The following is a 14301-nucleotide window of genomic DNA, read 5'->3' as shown; positions in this document are numbered from 1 at the left end:
GGCGTTCGTATTTTACGGCCTTTACTCGCTCCGTAGCTGTTAACAGCGGTGCCATTCGGTCGGGCGGGTTGCCAGTCTCCACGTTTGTAGGCGTACGGAGTATGGACACAGTTCTGTAACAACACAATCGCGACACTTCTACTCATTTTTGTTACAAACTGTGACAGCAACGCGAAAGCGGACAGTACGCTACACTAGTCATTACGACATCCAATAGGGGAATGGAAATATTATCGTTTACATTGATTTATAACACTATCTGTAGACAATGGAGCGACGCAGAGGAATAAATTGTAGCAGTAACTAAAAGATGACGCAAAATTTGTCATTCTACGGGTTCCTAAGGATTAAAGGGGTATGAAACATCACATTACAGTACTGCTTCGTTACGATTTTCTTCCAACCCATAGAAATTTGCTATAGAATAACGTTTCGTTAAAAAAGAAAAAAAAGCAGATAGTAAAACCAAAAGATATGATCAATGCAGAAATACGTGAGGTTTAGTTCACTATACTTCAAACTAAACCAATTTATAAATTTGTGAAAGAGGGAACTGGTATGGACTACAGTGCCTACATTATTTAACGAGCCAGGTAAGTCATCATAGTCGCATCTGAAGCGAAAATTACCACACAGCCATGACGATAAAACAACAAAAACAATAAGACTTTTTCCCGACTCAAACCAACTCGGCGATTGTTGCTACATCACAGCCACAAATATAGGAGTTCTCAGCACAGTTGTCTTTTGAAGAACACGTAATTACACACTCTAAGACAAAAAAAAACGACGCACCACGATGGAATTAACGGAATTTGACGGAAGGGGTAGATGCGATGTCCATGTACAGACAAACAACTGATTACAATTTCAGAAACATTGGGTGGTTTATTCAAGAGAGAGAGCTTGACAAACTGATCACGTCAATAACCCTTATGTAAGCAGTTGTTCGGGTTGGGACTGGCTGCTGAACTTGTTGGATGACCTCCTGAGAGATACCGTGCCAAAGTCTGTCCAATTGGCGCGTTAGATCGTAAAAAACCTGAGCTCGTTGGACGCCCCTACCCATAATGCACCAAACGTTCTCAACTGGGGAGGGACCCGGCGACATTGTTGGCCAAATTATGGTTTGGCAAGCACAAAGACTAGCAGTATAAACTCTCGCCGTGTACGGGCGGGCATTATCTTGCTGAAAAGTAAACCCAGATTGCCTTGCCTTGAAGAAAAACAAAATGGAGCGTACAATATCGTCGACGTACCGCTGTGCAGCGGATGACAGCCAAAGGGGTCCTGCTATGAAATGAAAAGGTACCCAATTGTTGAGCAGTATGGTTGGCAATAGTCATGTTGACATCCCACCACTGTCGGGATCGCCTCCAGAGACGTCTACAGCCTGTCATCTCTTTGAGTGGAGTAGAATTGTCTTCAGTGATGAGTCCGGCTTCGAACTGAGCCCCAGTTACCAGTGGTTGGTTGGTTGTTTGTGGGAAGAGACCAAACAGCGAGGTTATCGGTCTCATAGGATTAGAGAAGGATGGGGAAGTAAGTCGGCCGTGCCCTTTCAAAGGAACCATCCCGTCATTTGCCTGGAGCGATTTAGGGAAATCAAGGAAAACCTAAATCAGGATGGCCGGAAGCGGGATTGAACCGTCGTCCTTCCGAATGCGAGTCCAGTGGATTACCAGTGAAGACGTGTTTCGAGACCCCCCCCCCCCTCCAGAAAGCTGTGGGATACAACATGATCGTCGCCCACCATACGGCTCAACAACCACGAGTAGTGGTCTGGAGTGCCATTTTTCTGAGAGCGGGCTGGTTTTATTCAGGATTCCAATAAAACATATTACTCCCACTCTTGTCCCCTTTTCTGTTTGAGCCATCAGTCTCCTGATTGGTTTGATGTGGCCAGCCCCAAATTCCCCTCCTGTGCCAACCTCTTCATCTCAGAGTAGCACTTGCAACCTGCATCCTTAGTTATTTGCTAGATGTATTCCAATCTCTGTCTTCCTCTACACTTCTTACCTTCTACAGCTTCCCCTGGTACCACGGAAGTTGTTCCTCGACGTCGTAACAGACGTCTTATCATCCTGTCCCTTCTCTTTGCCAGTATTTTCCATATATACCTTCCCTCTCCGATTCTGCGCAGAATCTCCTCATTCCTTACCTTATCGGTCCACATAATTTTCAACATTCGTCTGTAGCACCACATCTCGAATGCTTCGATTCTCTTCTGTTCCAGTTTTCCCACAGTCCATTTTACACCAACATACAATGCTGTGCTCCAAACATACATTCTCAGAAATTTCTTCCTCAAATTAAGGCCTCTATATTTGATAGTAATAGACTCCTCTTGGCCAGTAATGCCCTTTTTGCCGGTGCTGGTCTGCTTTTGATGTTATCCTTGCTCCGTCAGTCATGGGTTATTTTGCAGCGTAGGTAGCAAAATTCCGTAACTTCATCTACTTCATGATGTTAAGTTTCTTGACGTTCTCATCTCTGCTGCTTCTGATTAGTTTCGTCTTTCTTCGATTTACTCTCAGTCCATATTCTGAGTTCAGTAGACTTAATTCATTTCACCAGATCCTGTAATTCTTCTTCACTTTCATTGAGGATAGCAATGTTATCATCGAATCTTAACACCGATATCCTTTCATTTTGAATTTTAATTCCGCTCTTAACCTTTGACTTCCATCATAGCTTCTTTGATGTATAGATTGAACAGCAGAGCCGAAAGACTACATCCCTGCCTTACACCCTTTGTAATGGAGCGCTTCGTTCTTGGTCTTCCATTCTTATTGTTCCCTCTTGGCTCTTGTACATGTTGTATATTACCCGTCTATCTTGTAGCTAAGCACTATTTTCCTCAGCAGTTAAAATATCTTGCACATTGTCGAACGCTTTTTCCAAATCGATAAATCCTACGAATATGTCTTGATTTTTTCTAGTCTTGCTTAAATTATCAATCGCAGCGTCAGAACTTCCCTTTGGTGCCTTTACCTTTCCTGAAGCCGAACTGATCGTCATCAAGAATATAGTCAGTTCTCTTTTCCTTTCTTCTGTGTATTATTCTTGTCAGCAACTTACATGCATGAGGTGTTAAGCTGATTGTGCGATAACTCTCGCACTTGTCGGCTCGTGCAGTCTTTGGAATTGTGTGGATGATATTTTTTCGAATGTCAGATGGTATATCGCCAGGTATACTTTCTATACATCAACGAGATTAGTCATTTTGTTGCCACTTCCTCCAATGATTTTAGAAATTCTGATGGAATGTTATCTATCTCTTCTGCCTCATTAGATCTTAAATCTTCTGAAGCCCTTTTAAATTCTGTTTCTAATACTGGATCCCCTACCTCTTCCCTGTCGACTCCTGTTCTTCTCCTATAACATCTTTCCACCTATCCACTCTCTCCTCTGCATTTGACAGTGGAATTCCCATTGCACTCTGAATGTTACCACCCTCGCTTTTAATTTCACCGAACGTTGTTTTGTCTTTTCTGTATTCTGAGTTAGTCCTTCGGATAGTCATTTCTTTTTCAGTTTCTTCATATATTTCTTGCAGCCATTTTGCCTTAGGTTCCCTGCACTTCTTATTTATTTCATTTCTCAATGACATGTATGGCTGAATTCCTGAATTTCCGTGAACATTTTTGTACTTCCTTCTTTCATTGATCAACTGGAGTATTTCTTCAGTTATCCACGGTTTCTTCGTAGTTACCTTCTTTGTACCTATGTTTTTCTTTCCATCGTCTGTGATTGCCTTTTTTAGAGACGTCTATTCCTTTTAAACCAAACTGCTTACTAAGCTATTCCTTATCGCAGTATCTATAGCTGTAGAAAACTTCAAGCACATCTCTTCGTTCTTTAGTATTTTTGTATCGCACTTCACTGCATATTGATTCCTCCTGAAAAGTCTCTTAAACTTTAGCGTACTCTTCATCACTACTAAACTGTGATCTGAGTCTGTATCTGCTCCTGGGAAAGCCTTACAATCCAGTACCTGATTTCGGAATTTCTGTCTAAGCATCATGTAATCTAATTGAAATCATCCCGTTATCACCTGGCTTTTTCCAAGTATTCCTTCTCCTGTTGTGGTTCTTGAACAGAGTATTCGCTATTACTGGCTGAAATTTATTGCAGAACGCGATTTGTCTTTCTTCTCCCTCATTCCTAGTACCAAGCCCATATTCTCCTGTAGCCCTTTCTTCTACTCTTTCCCCTACAACTGTATTCCAGTCCCCCGTGACTATTAGATTTTCATCTTCCTTTACGTTATGAATTACCCGTTCAGTATCCTCAAATACTTTTTCTCTCCCTCTTCAGCTTGTGACGTCGGCATGTATACCTGAACTGTCGTTGTGGGTTTTGGCTTGCTGCGATTCTGATGAGAACAACCCTATCACTGGACTGTTAACAGTAACACACACTTGCCCTACCTTTCTGTTCATAAGGAACCCTACTCCCTTTATACCATCTTCTGCTGTTGCTGATATTACCGTATACTCATCTGACCAGAAATAGTTGTCTTCTTTCCATTTCACTTCACTGACCTCAATATATCTAGATTGAAACTTTATATTTCCCTTCTCAGATTTTCTAGCTTCCCTACCACGTTCAAAATTCTGACATTCCACGCCCCGACTGGTGGAGCGTTATCCTTTCATTGGTTATTCAATCTTTTTCTCATGGTCACCTCCCCCTTGGCACTCCTCTCCCAGAGATGTGAATGGGGGACTATTCCGGACTCTTTTGCCAGGGCAGAGATCATCATGACACTATTTGAATTACAAGCCACATGAACTGTGGATGCACATTACGTGTCTTTAATGCAGTGGTCTCCATTGCCTTCTGCATCCTCGAGTCATTGTTCATTGCTGATTCTTCCGTCTTTAGGGGCAGTTTACCGCCCCAAAGGCAAGAGAGTGCTCTGAACCTCTGTCCACTCTTCCACCTTCTTTGACAAGGCGTTGGAGGATTGAGGCTGACTTATAGCGCCGAAGGCCTTCTGGCGCCAAAGCTGACGATTTTTATTAAAAATTTAACCTGGGATGGAGGGCCTTTTGATTACTAATCAAAGACACTGCCCCCCCTTTTTTTGTTTTTGATCTCATTTTGTTCTATATTGTTCGTTGAATTTGTTCGTGGCGGACGTCCGATGACACTCGTTCAGGTGTTCGTTAATTCGTTCACTCAGTTGTTTTATTACAGAGGGTAGCTAAACCCTCTGACCGAACACGCTGAGCTATCGTGCCGGCATCCCTAGGCCACGGGTCTCACTACTTCTACCTACAACGCATTGAACTGAGATTATGTGGCAAAAAAGATTTTCGCCACTCGGCAACTGAGTGTTGTGTTGTCCTTACATTCGTATCATGATAACTGAAATTCCTCTACTGAGATGGCTGAATGGGCACGTCCCAAAAGCCAACAAATTGAAGGAAAAAAACGGGTGGGCAGGTGTGTCAGCACTACCGAGAGAAACGTCCAGTTGTGCAGCAAGGTATTTGTCATACGTCGATCACCTCGAATGAGAGTGTCTGCATGTTCCAACATTGCAGGAGTCACAACTGTGTGGGCCTGCTGGGCACGTGGGAGATTAGTCAGGTTTGCACGGCCTTGTTGCGATGATGACAGACGCCTCGCCCAATGACTCACCATGCTTTTGTTCACAGTACGGTCTTTGTGGATACTCAGCAAGCGCATATGAATATCTGCGATGTTGCAGATTTCCGCCAAAAGCGGTTCAGTGACAGCTCTCCGCTTGAAACACACCTCCTTTACAGACGCCATTTTGAAGGTTACGTACAGCGCTGCCACCTATCGGAACTTCATGGAACTATATGGGTTGAAACGGTAATATTCCACTATGACCTACAACAAACTCCGCGTTTTTTGAACTGAAACTGGGCTACAAAAAAAATTTGTTGCGTTACTTGTTGAACGTTCCTAGATCTTACCTCCAAATGGAAATCGATACAGGGAATATGATCCTGGTACACCTTGTATCTTTCGCACCCGCTCTGTACCGCCGCTTGCGGTGTACAGATGCACGTATCGATACAGAAACGTAACTGGAGAATCTCATATCTGATTTCAGAGGGCACTTCCATCCACATAGGTTTAGTAAGAAGCACTCTAATGTGACATGTCTTGTATTAGTCGTTTTTCTTTCTACACGTAAGACACGGTCTAGATACTGATACTGCTGCTGAATCATGCGATTTGTATCGACAGATAATGAAATGGCGTCTCTTTTTCAGATGGAAAGGCTGCACAGGAAACGTCAACTCCAACTTCGGAATGGCGGTCAGCTACTTGTATGTGCAGAAGCATTTCAACAACGAATCGCGGGTGAAGGTGAGTCCTCACATTCAAGCCTATTTTTGTAATTATTTACCCATTCTTACTCAATGTAGATTTAATTGCAGGAATTGCTTGTTCAAGAGTGTTGGCTTTGTAGATTCATCCTCCTAGTGTTGTTAAATTGTGGCGGTTTTTTTTTATTATTATTAAAAACAGAGCAGTTACCTGGCAGTATGGCTTCACTGATATTTCCACAATAATGTATGTCAGGTTCTTGTCGTCTCCGTGGAAACGAGTCTTGTTTTAGCGATAGCCGCAAGAGATCTGCAAATCAACATAATGGTAGAATACAGCATTTACCGCACGGTTTCTCTCAACTACACGAATTACCGACTCCCCTCGTAACCGATCCGGCGCCAACTTCGAATTCGCACCAAAAATTTCTCATCTCTTGAATCTCTCCAGCCAGCTGTGCCATAGTACGTAATTGCCCGAAAGCTAAAAGCGCCCTCGAGATACATGTAGCCCTCATACGCAGTTACAGTTGCCGAATTCCCTGAAAAATCTCGGGGTCCATTTTGTTAGAGAAATATCTCAGAATAGGCCCGATTTATATTTGCTTCTCTCGCTGTTTAATTACACTGCTGTTCTAAATTTGTTCATGAGAAACGGTAATGATGTACCAATCCCAATATAAAATTCCTCTCAGCGTCTTTTCACAACTGCAAACACTAAGACATTACGATAGACTGTGACATTACCGTGTCATCGTTGACACGCACTCCTTTTCAAGGTCGATTTGAACTTGTTAAAAATGTACCGATATTACATTTAATTTTTACCAAAAATAATTGTAATGTATCCGCTGAGGGAACTGTATACGAAACTATGGACGAACACAGCGGGACAGGGGAATGCATTGCACCCCTAGAAGAAAAAAAAAAAAAATATATATATATATATATATATATATATATATATATAATCTTTTCCTAAACCAGATTCGCATCCTGCCCTACCACATCAAAGAGACATCTCAGTTTACAGAAAGGCGGAGCATGTAAGAGATACTGACTAGTAACAAATGTACCCGGAAGCATTTGTCGTGAAATCTCAAAATATTTCCCTGTTCACCGCTAGACTTACAAACTGCAATGCGCCATCTCCCCCCCCCCCCCCACCCCCCCCCCCCCCCACCCTCCAGCTACCACGATTAAAAGGAAAAGGAAAAAAGTTCAGAGCACTGAGCCAGTTTGGCAGGTGCTCACCAAATGGGTTTGACGGAAGATGTCAAAGGCGCATTGAAAGGAACTTGTGAAGTGTAACACACATGCTCTGAGACTGTTGGAAGAAAGACTATTTTCTCGTGGAACGCGGTTGGGTAAATTTAGAAAACCAGAATTTGTGATGGACGGTTTAAAAATTATGCTGCCTCTTTGGTAGGTCTATTTCTCACTTAGTCACAATAAGATAAGAGAGACAGGTTGCAGAGCCATACTGACACTAACGCACCACCACAACCATCACCACCATTTAATGTACAAATACTTTGATTAAATTATGTTTTATATGTTCTTTAAAAATGTGTTAATATTTCAGTTTGTTAGTATGATATTAATTAAAGATTGTTATTTCGGTGACTGTTAATGTGTGGAGTAGTATTGTTAGAACTGATAAAGCAGGAGAAACAATCTAGCAAAGCTATACGAATTCTAAGCCACATAAGATCGATATCTTACGAACACATTAAAACACAACAAAATGCAACTTGATAATTGTACGTGAAAATAAATATACTTTTAGCTCTCACTTTGTTTTTCGTTGTGCTAGTTCAAATATAATGTTCACTTTTTGTAATGAAAGTCGTTCTCCTTTAGACACAATACCTTAAAATAACTGGTAAATTCGCCATTAAACTGCCTGGTCCAGGTCTCCAGCTTTGTTTGAAGAAAAAATATTAAATAATCTACGCTGATAGTACAGTGTCTGTAAAGCAACAATGTAAATTTTGAATGTGTAATGGCGGCAGACTGTAGCGCTCCGGCATAGCTGTTATCTCTCCGCTGCAGAAAATGCTATAATTCTGAAAGCTGGGATTATTTGACGTAGGTTTAACTCTTCTACAAATAAAACTCAAGTCGCACTTTAACCTGTTCTCTATTTGAGATCAGCTCAGTAAACTAAATTACATTACATTACATACCTGGATAAGCAGCATACGCAATAACGCTTCGGAAGACAGCCACAGGGAGAACTGTTCGCATAAATCAGTGTGTTTACGCATATCATAGCCACACGAGTTTTTCTCATAGTTTTTCTACGCCTCAATTGACTTGCAAAAAATATTATTATTACATATTGGTATAGGGGCGCTAGTTAATTCAGAAAAATCAATCCCATCTAAATAGGATAGTTGATTAATTTCAGAATCTGCTTGTTTACATGTGTAACTAAGCTCTTGTTTCCGCCACATAGCTTATGGATTCCAACTCTTTAAGTCAGACTTGAAAGGTAAAACTACTCTACTAAACACGCATAGAATAACTTGAGCTCAAGAATGCTTATATAAACTATCATCCCATATTCATGTCTCTCTGTGTTTGGGATACACTGTTTGTCTCTCAAGATTCAAAGACAGCTGAACGGCTTTCCAGGCTCTGGAGATGGTGAACGACATCAGGAACGCGTTCACCGAAATGGTGGGTGAGCTGCAGTGGATGGACGACGTGACAAAGGCGCGGACGCTGGAAAAGGCGCACGCCATGCGACCCTTCATTGGCTTCCCAGGCTGGCTGCTCACGCCTGGAGAGCTGGAGAAACACTACAACGAGGTTTGTCTTTACCCTGTTGCCTCAAAAGGCCTTATTTTCTCGATAAATTCTTGTCCTGAAAATGCTCTGAGATGAAAATATTATTCAGCTGATTTCCCCAGAATAATTCGTTTGGATAAAGCGTAAGTTCACACACCTCATTTCTTTCTCTTGTTCACTTGGAACTTTGTCAAGACTGCAGTTAAGAGGCAAAAGACAAAGGGTTTTTGATCGTACAATTCCTGGCTTTTCAATTAGATCCTAGCAAGTTTGCAACAATGCAAAGGAATTCCAATAGGGAATATGTGAGAGAGGATTCCACTTCCATAATTCACCTAGCAGTCGAGGATTTAGACTTATTTTAGAGCCATAGGCGACCGCATTCTGGGGCAAGCATTTATCCCAGCCAGTACAGGGTCTGCTTTTTCAGTATTTGGCAAATTTCGTTTCATTATTTAACTTTATCGCTGGATGGCCTTCCTGATGCCACAGTGATAAGGGTAACATGGCCAGAGTGGAGCAAGGCAGTTGCCGTTATTTCCCCCAGAGCATGCTACACACAAACCTACCCGACGATACAGAAGTGTTCGGGTGGCAAGCGTTCCAGAAAGCGTTGTGCAGATGGTGGTAACAGCATATTGTCTTGCGTATTACCCTGTCTTCCACCTTTAAACTCGCAGGTTTTCAAATCTCATCCGGCACAGCCCCAACAATCAGTCTTTTCTTCTCATCCCATCCAGCAAGTCTCCATTGACACACAGTTCTGGGTGACTTTCCAGAAATCTACCCCTTTTCCTAGACCTCTCCAGTCCTTTTCCTTCACCACTCTTCCTTCACCACTCTTCCTTCCCCATCAACCCTTCTGCCTGAAGGAGGAACCACTGGCTCCAAAAGCTTGCCCAATTATCATCATTTATGTGTGTGTTCTGCCACTGCTTCGTGAGTAGACTTTTTTTTATCTATCCTATTACCTTATTTAATAATAAAGAAAGGTGGATGAATGCTTTGTACAGTCTGCTGACATATGCTTACCTATTAAATATCAAAGTGATCCAGCTTCAGAAAAAAATACTGAGTGGGCACTTAGGCTATAACTACTTTTACATATAATACATTTTGTGTATTTCCTGTAATATTTAGTTGTTGGGACGTGATGTCTTCAAACTCAAAAATAAGACATTACAATAATGGCAGTTTCAAAATTTTGCTCCCTTTTGCATTTTTTCTTTTTTTTTTTGCGAATGGAGCACACCTGTCACATCAATGATGTTTGTGTGTGTTGTGACTTGTTCAGTATGTACTTAAGTGTTGGGAATGTGGATCAGTTCGTGAATTTATGAAATATTCCATACAAGCATTTGTCTATAAAGTATACCCATTGGTCAGTGTTGTTATTCACATACATGCGAAATGCTTTTATTTAATTTACAGACTGAAGTCGTAGAGGGACAGCTGTTTGAGACTTACCTGAAGTTGTCACAAACTTCCATCAAAAGGACACTTGAAGATATCCGCAGATCACCTGACTATAACAGGTTAGTGTTTTAAATTTCATTTGATTCTGTAATTATTTCCAGTTGTACTTTTAACACTCTGAAATTGCCAAACATAAAAAACTTCTTGCAACTGCAATATGTTGTGACTGCAGCTCTTGATCTCAGTCCTCTGTGTGATTGTAGGAACCAAACTGTTAGTTTATTCCTTACAGACAGACTTGGCACAAAATTTCTCATTTGTATGTGCTAAGGACATAGAGAATATTGGAACACAGATAAAACTGGAAAATAAGTATGCTGGTAAATCTCTAAATGCAACACAAAAGAGTGATTACTTGTAACTCTGTGCGTGTGCATTTCATATTGAAAATTAATCAACAGTTCTGTTAACATGGAATGTTATTTCATTTTCAAGGTGGGTGACACCAGCAACAACTGTGAATGCTTTCTACTCACCAATCCTCAACTCTGTCAGTAAGTATTCTCTTCTATTTAGAGTGTTGTTATTCGTAATTTCTTTTTCATTTATATCCAAAAGCTAACATTTTAAAACATTTCTGATATATCTAAGATACAGAAGACAAGGTCACTTTAAAGAAATTAATAATGATATTGTGTAACTTAGTGTCATTACTTACTATATGAACACAAATTACCTATAGCTTAACAGAGCCTATCAGAAAAGGAGTGATGAAAGAGGATAAGTAAGGAGGAAAAATATAGAAACAAAATAACTGTAAAGTTCTGAGTAAGTAAAGATAGTTAAAATTGTATTTTGATTTCTTCCATCACCAACTGGATGGTTTACACATACATTCATTCATCATTTCATGTGTTTCTTCATTCATTCACTCATTCATTGGTGTGAAGTAATTTACTAGCTCAGGAACTATGAAAATGGTGAAAAGAGAGGTCAGATGCACTGTGTGATTATGCTCCATGATTTAAAAGACCGTAATATTATGAGAATCCCTAAAAACTGAAGCTGTGAGCAACAAGGAAAAGTTCTTAAAATTGTAATCAAACATAAATGTGGTAATATTTGTACTTACCAGGTGCACATACCATCATCATCAAGATGTCTCAAAAACCTTGCTTCAAGAACTAAAGTTTTCTTAACATAGCAAAAATAGAGCTAAAAATTAAACGAAACAAGGCTAAGTTGAGTTTGATTGGGGAAGTCACTCTGTAAGCCAGATAACGTCTGACACAAGATGCTGCAAGAAATTAATCTGTAATCATATGTCAACATCTACATCTCAGTTCTTCAGACCACTGTGAAATGAATGGCAGCAGATCCTCCCCATTATATACGTATTAGGGCTTCTTCCCATTCCTATTGTGTATGGAGCACGGGATGAATGATTGATTAAATGTGTATGTTAGACTGTAATTAATCAGGTCTTGTCTTCATAGTCCCTAAAGGAGCAATATGTAACGGGTGTAGCATACAAGGTGTAGAAGTATGAAAGCAAAATTTCCTTACAGACGGTGCTAGCCATCAGTGTAGGGGCCAGACTGCATCTGTGGTGCTATCTGCTTCCTGTAATGGCTGACGATGAATGTCAACACACAGGAACCCAAGTTGCAGACATTGGTATCTGTTTCAACTCATAAACATGACTAGTTTTGTGTCTATGGACTACAGTTTGTGAACAGCATTGGTTTTCTGTTATCATTCGAAGAAAACTGCTGCAAAATCACATCAATTGCTTGTCGAAGCTTTTGGCAAACATGCTCTTGGGAAAACATAGTGTTTCAAGTAGTTCAAAAAACTCAAAAGTGGTGATTTTGAAGTGAGAAACAATGAGTGCAGGAAACCAACAAAAAAGTTCAAAGACAACGAATTGCAGGCCTTATTGGATGAGGATGATACTCAAATTCAGCAGCAACTTGTTGAACAATTAAAGGTGACACAGAAAGCTGTTTCTATTCAGTTGAAAGCTATGGAGAAGGTGCAGAAACTGGGGAAAATGGGGCCCATAAGAACTGAATGAAAGACAGCAAGCAAATCAAAAGACCACTTGTGAAATGCCGCTGGCCAGATACAAAAGAAAGTCGCTCCTCCATCGAATAGTGACAGGTGATGAAAAATGCTTATATTTTGAGAATCCTAAACATTGCAAATCAAGCGTGAATCCTGGCAATCCATCCACATTCACTGCAAGACCAAACTGCTTTGGAAAGAAGACCATGCTCTGCGTTTGGTAGGATCAGCTGCTAAAACCTTATGAAACCATTAACACTGATTGCTACCAACAGCAAATGTTTGATTTAAATCAAGCATTATGTGAGAAATGACCAGAATATGGGAAAAGGCAACATAAAGTCATATTGCTCCATGATAACACCCCATCACACACAGAAAAACGAGTCAGGGAAATGATCAAGGCGTTCAGTTGGGAAATACCAGGGCATGTGGCTTATTCTCCAGACTTAGTTCCATTTGATTAACATCTCTTTGCATCAATGGGACACGTTCTTACTGAACCATGCTTCAATTCACATTACATTGTACAAAAATGGCTCGCTGACTGGTTTGCTTTAAAAGAAGAACTGTCTTTTTGGCATGGCATACATAGCCTGCCAGAGAGGTGGGAAATATGTATAAAAAGAACAGACAACCAAATTCCAGTTTCATATTTCTACACCTGGTATTCCTACATTTCTCATTTAATGCTGGTTTTTTTTAATTTAGTAAGCAGACTTTTCAGGGATCCAGTAGTTTGCAACTATCTTCAAGTGCCTCCTGGCTTAAGTTTTTCAGCATCTCTATGATGCTCTCTGATGAGTCCAATAATTTGTGACCTTTCATGTTGCCCCATTTTGCCCTTCTTTGTTAAACATTCCCTGTCAATCCTGTTTGAAGGGAGTCCCACATGCATGAGTATTGTAAGGTGGCTTGCATGTAGCCTTTGTCCTACCAATGAACTGAAGTCAGTACCTGTTTTACCTACAACTGGACCTATGTCATCACTCCATTTCATATCCTTGCTGTCTGGTGCATCCAGGTATTTGTATGAGTTACCAATTCAATTTGTAATTCACTGAATTGTGGTCATAGTATACTATGCTCTTACCAGTCTGTGAAATCCACAAATTCCCATTTCTGAACATTTAAAGTGAGTTATCAATCTTTGCACAACTTTAAAATCTTGCCAAATTTTACTGTATATTTCTGCAGCTCAAACAGTATTTCATTATAGATAACTGTATCTTCTGCATAAGTCAGAAGCTACTATTTATACTGTCATCATGAACAACAAGGAATCAAACACACACAATATGAAAGGAGTGACTGAAAATAGAGCCCTGAGGATACAAAAATCAGCAGAGAATGACAGAAGTGATTAGTATGATTGTTCAGATAATTTATTATGCTTGTCAATGAAGCTATGATATGCTAGTGATGGGAGGAAGAATGAAAATAATATGAACAGTAATGTAAACAATTTGCATGAGAAATATTATTTGTCTTTCACTAAAATAAAGAAAAACAGTTAAAAGAGACAGTGATAATGGATAATAACACCACCTTTACCAAATCCATCTTCACTCCTGCTAAGAAGCAAATCCACAGTTATGCTGTTCATATTTATTTCATCAATGCTTCCATTTTTTAATCTGTCTCATCCATACCTGTAAATCAACAACTACTCTCAACAGACTTTTGAAGTATTATCTATTGCTAGCAT

General features: G+C 40.3%; 1 protein-coding gene across 1 annotated transcript in view; it reads left to right on the top strand.

Annotated features, from left to right (window-relative positions):
• Positions 1-14301, top strand: part of LOC126176796 (neprilysin-4-like) — a 796156-nt gene that overhangs the window by 765268 nt on the left and 16587 nt on the right. The window contains exons 12-15 of the mRNA XM_049923974.1: positions 6258-6354; positions 8955-9131; positions 10542-10645; positions 11022-11080. Of these exons, the coding sequence (XP_049779931.1) occupies positions 6258-6354; positions 8955-9131; positions 10542-10645; positions 11022-11080 (437 nt within the window). The remainder of the gene's footprint in view (positions 1-6257; positions 6355-8954; positions 9132-10541; positions 10646-11021; positions 11081-14301) is intronic.

Source organism: Schistocerca cancellata, chromosome 3 (genome assembly GCF_023864275.1).
Source record: "Schistocerca cancellata isolate TAMUIC-IGC-003103 chromosome 3, iqSchCanc2.1, whole genome shotgun sequence".
Lineage (NCBI taxonomy): Eukaryota > Metazoa > Arthropoda > Insecta > Orthoptera > Acrididae > Schistocerca > Schistocerca cancellata.
This window is presented reverse-complemented; position numbering and strand designations above follow the sequence as displayed.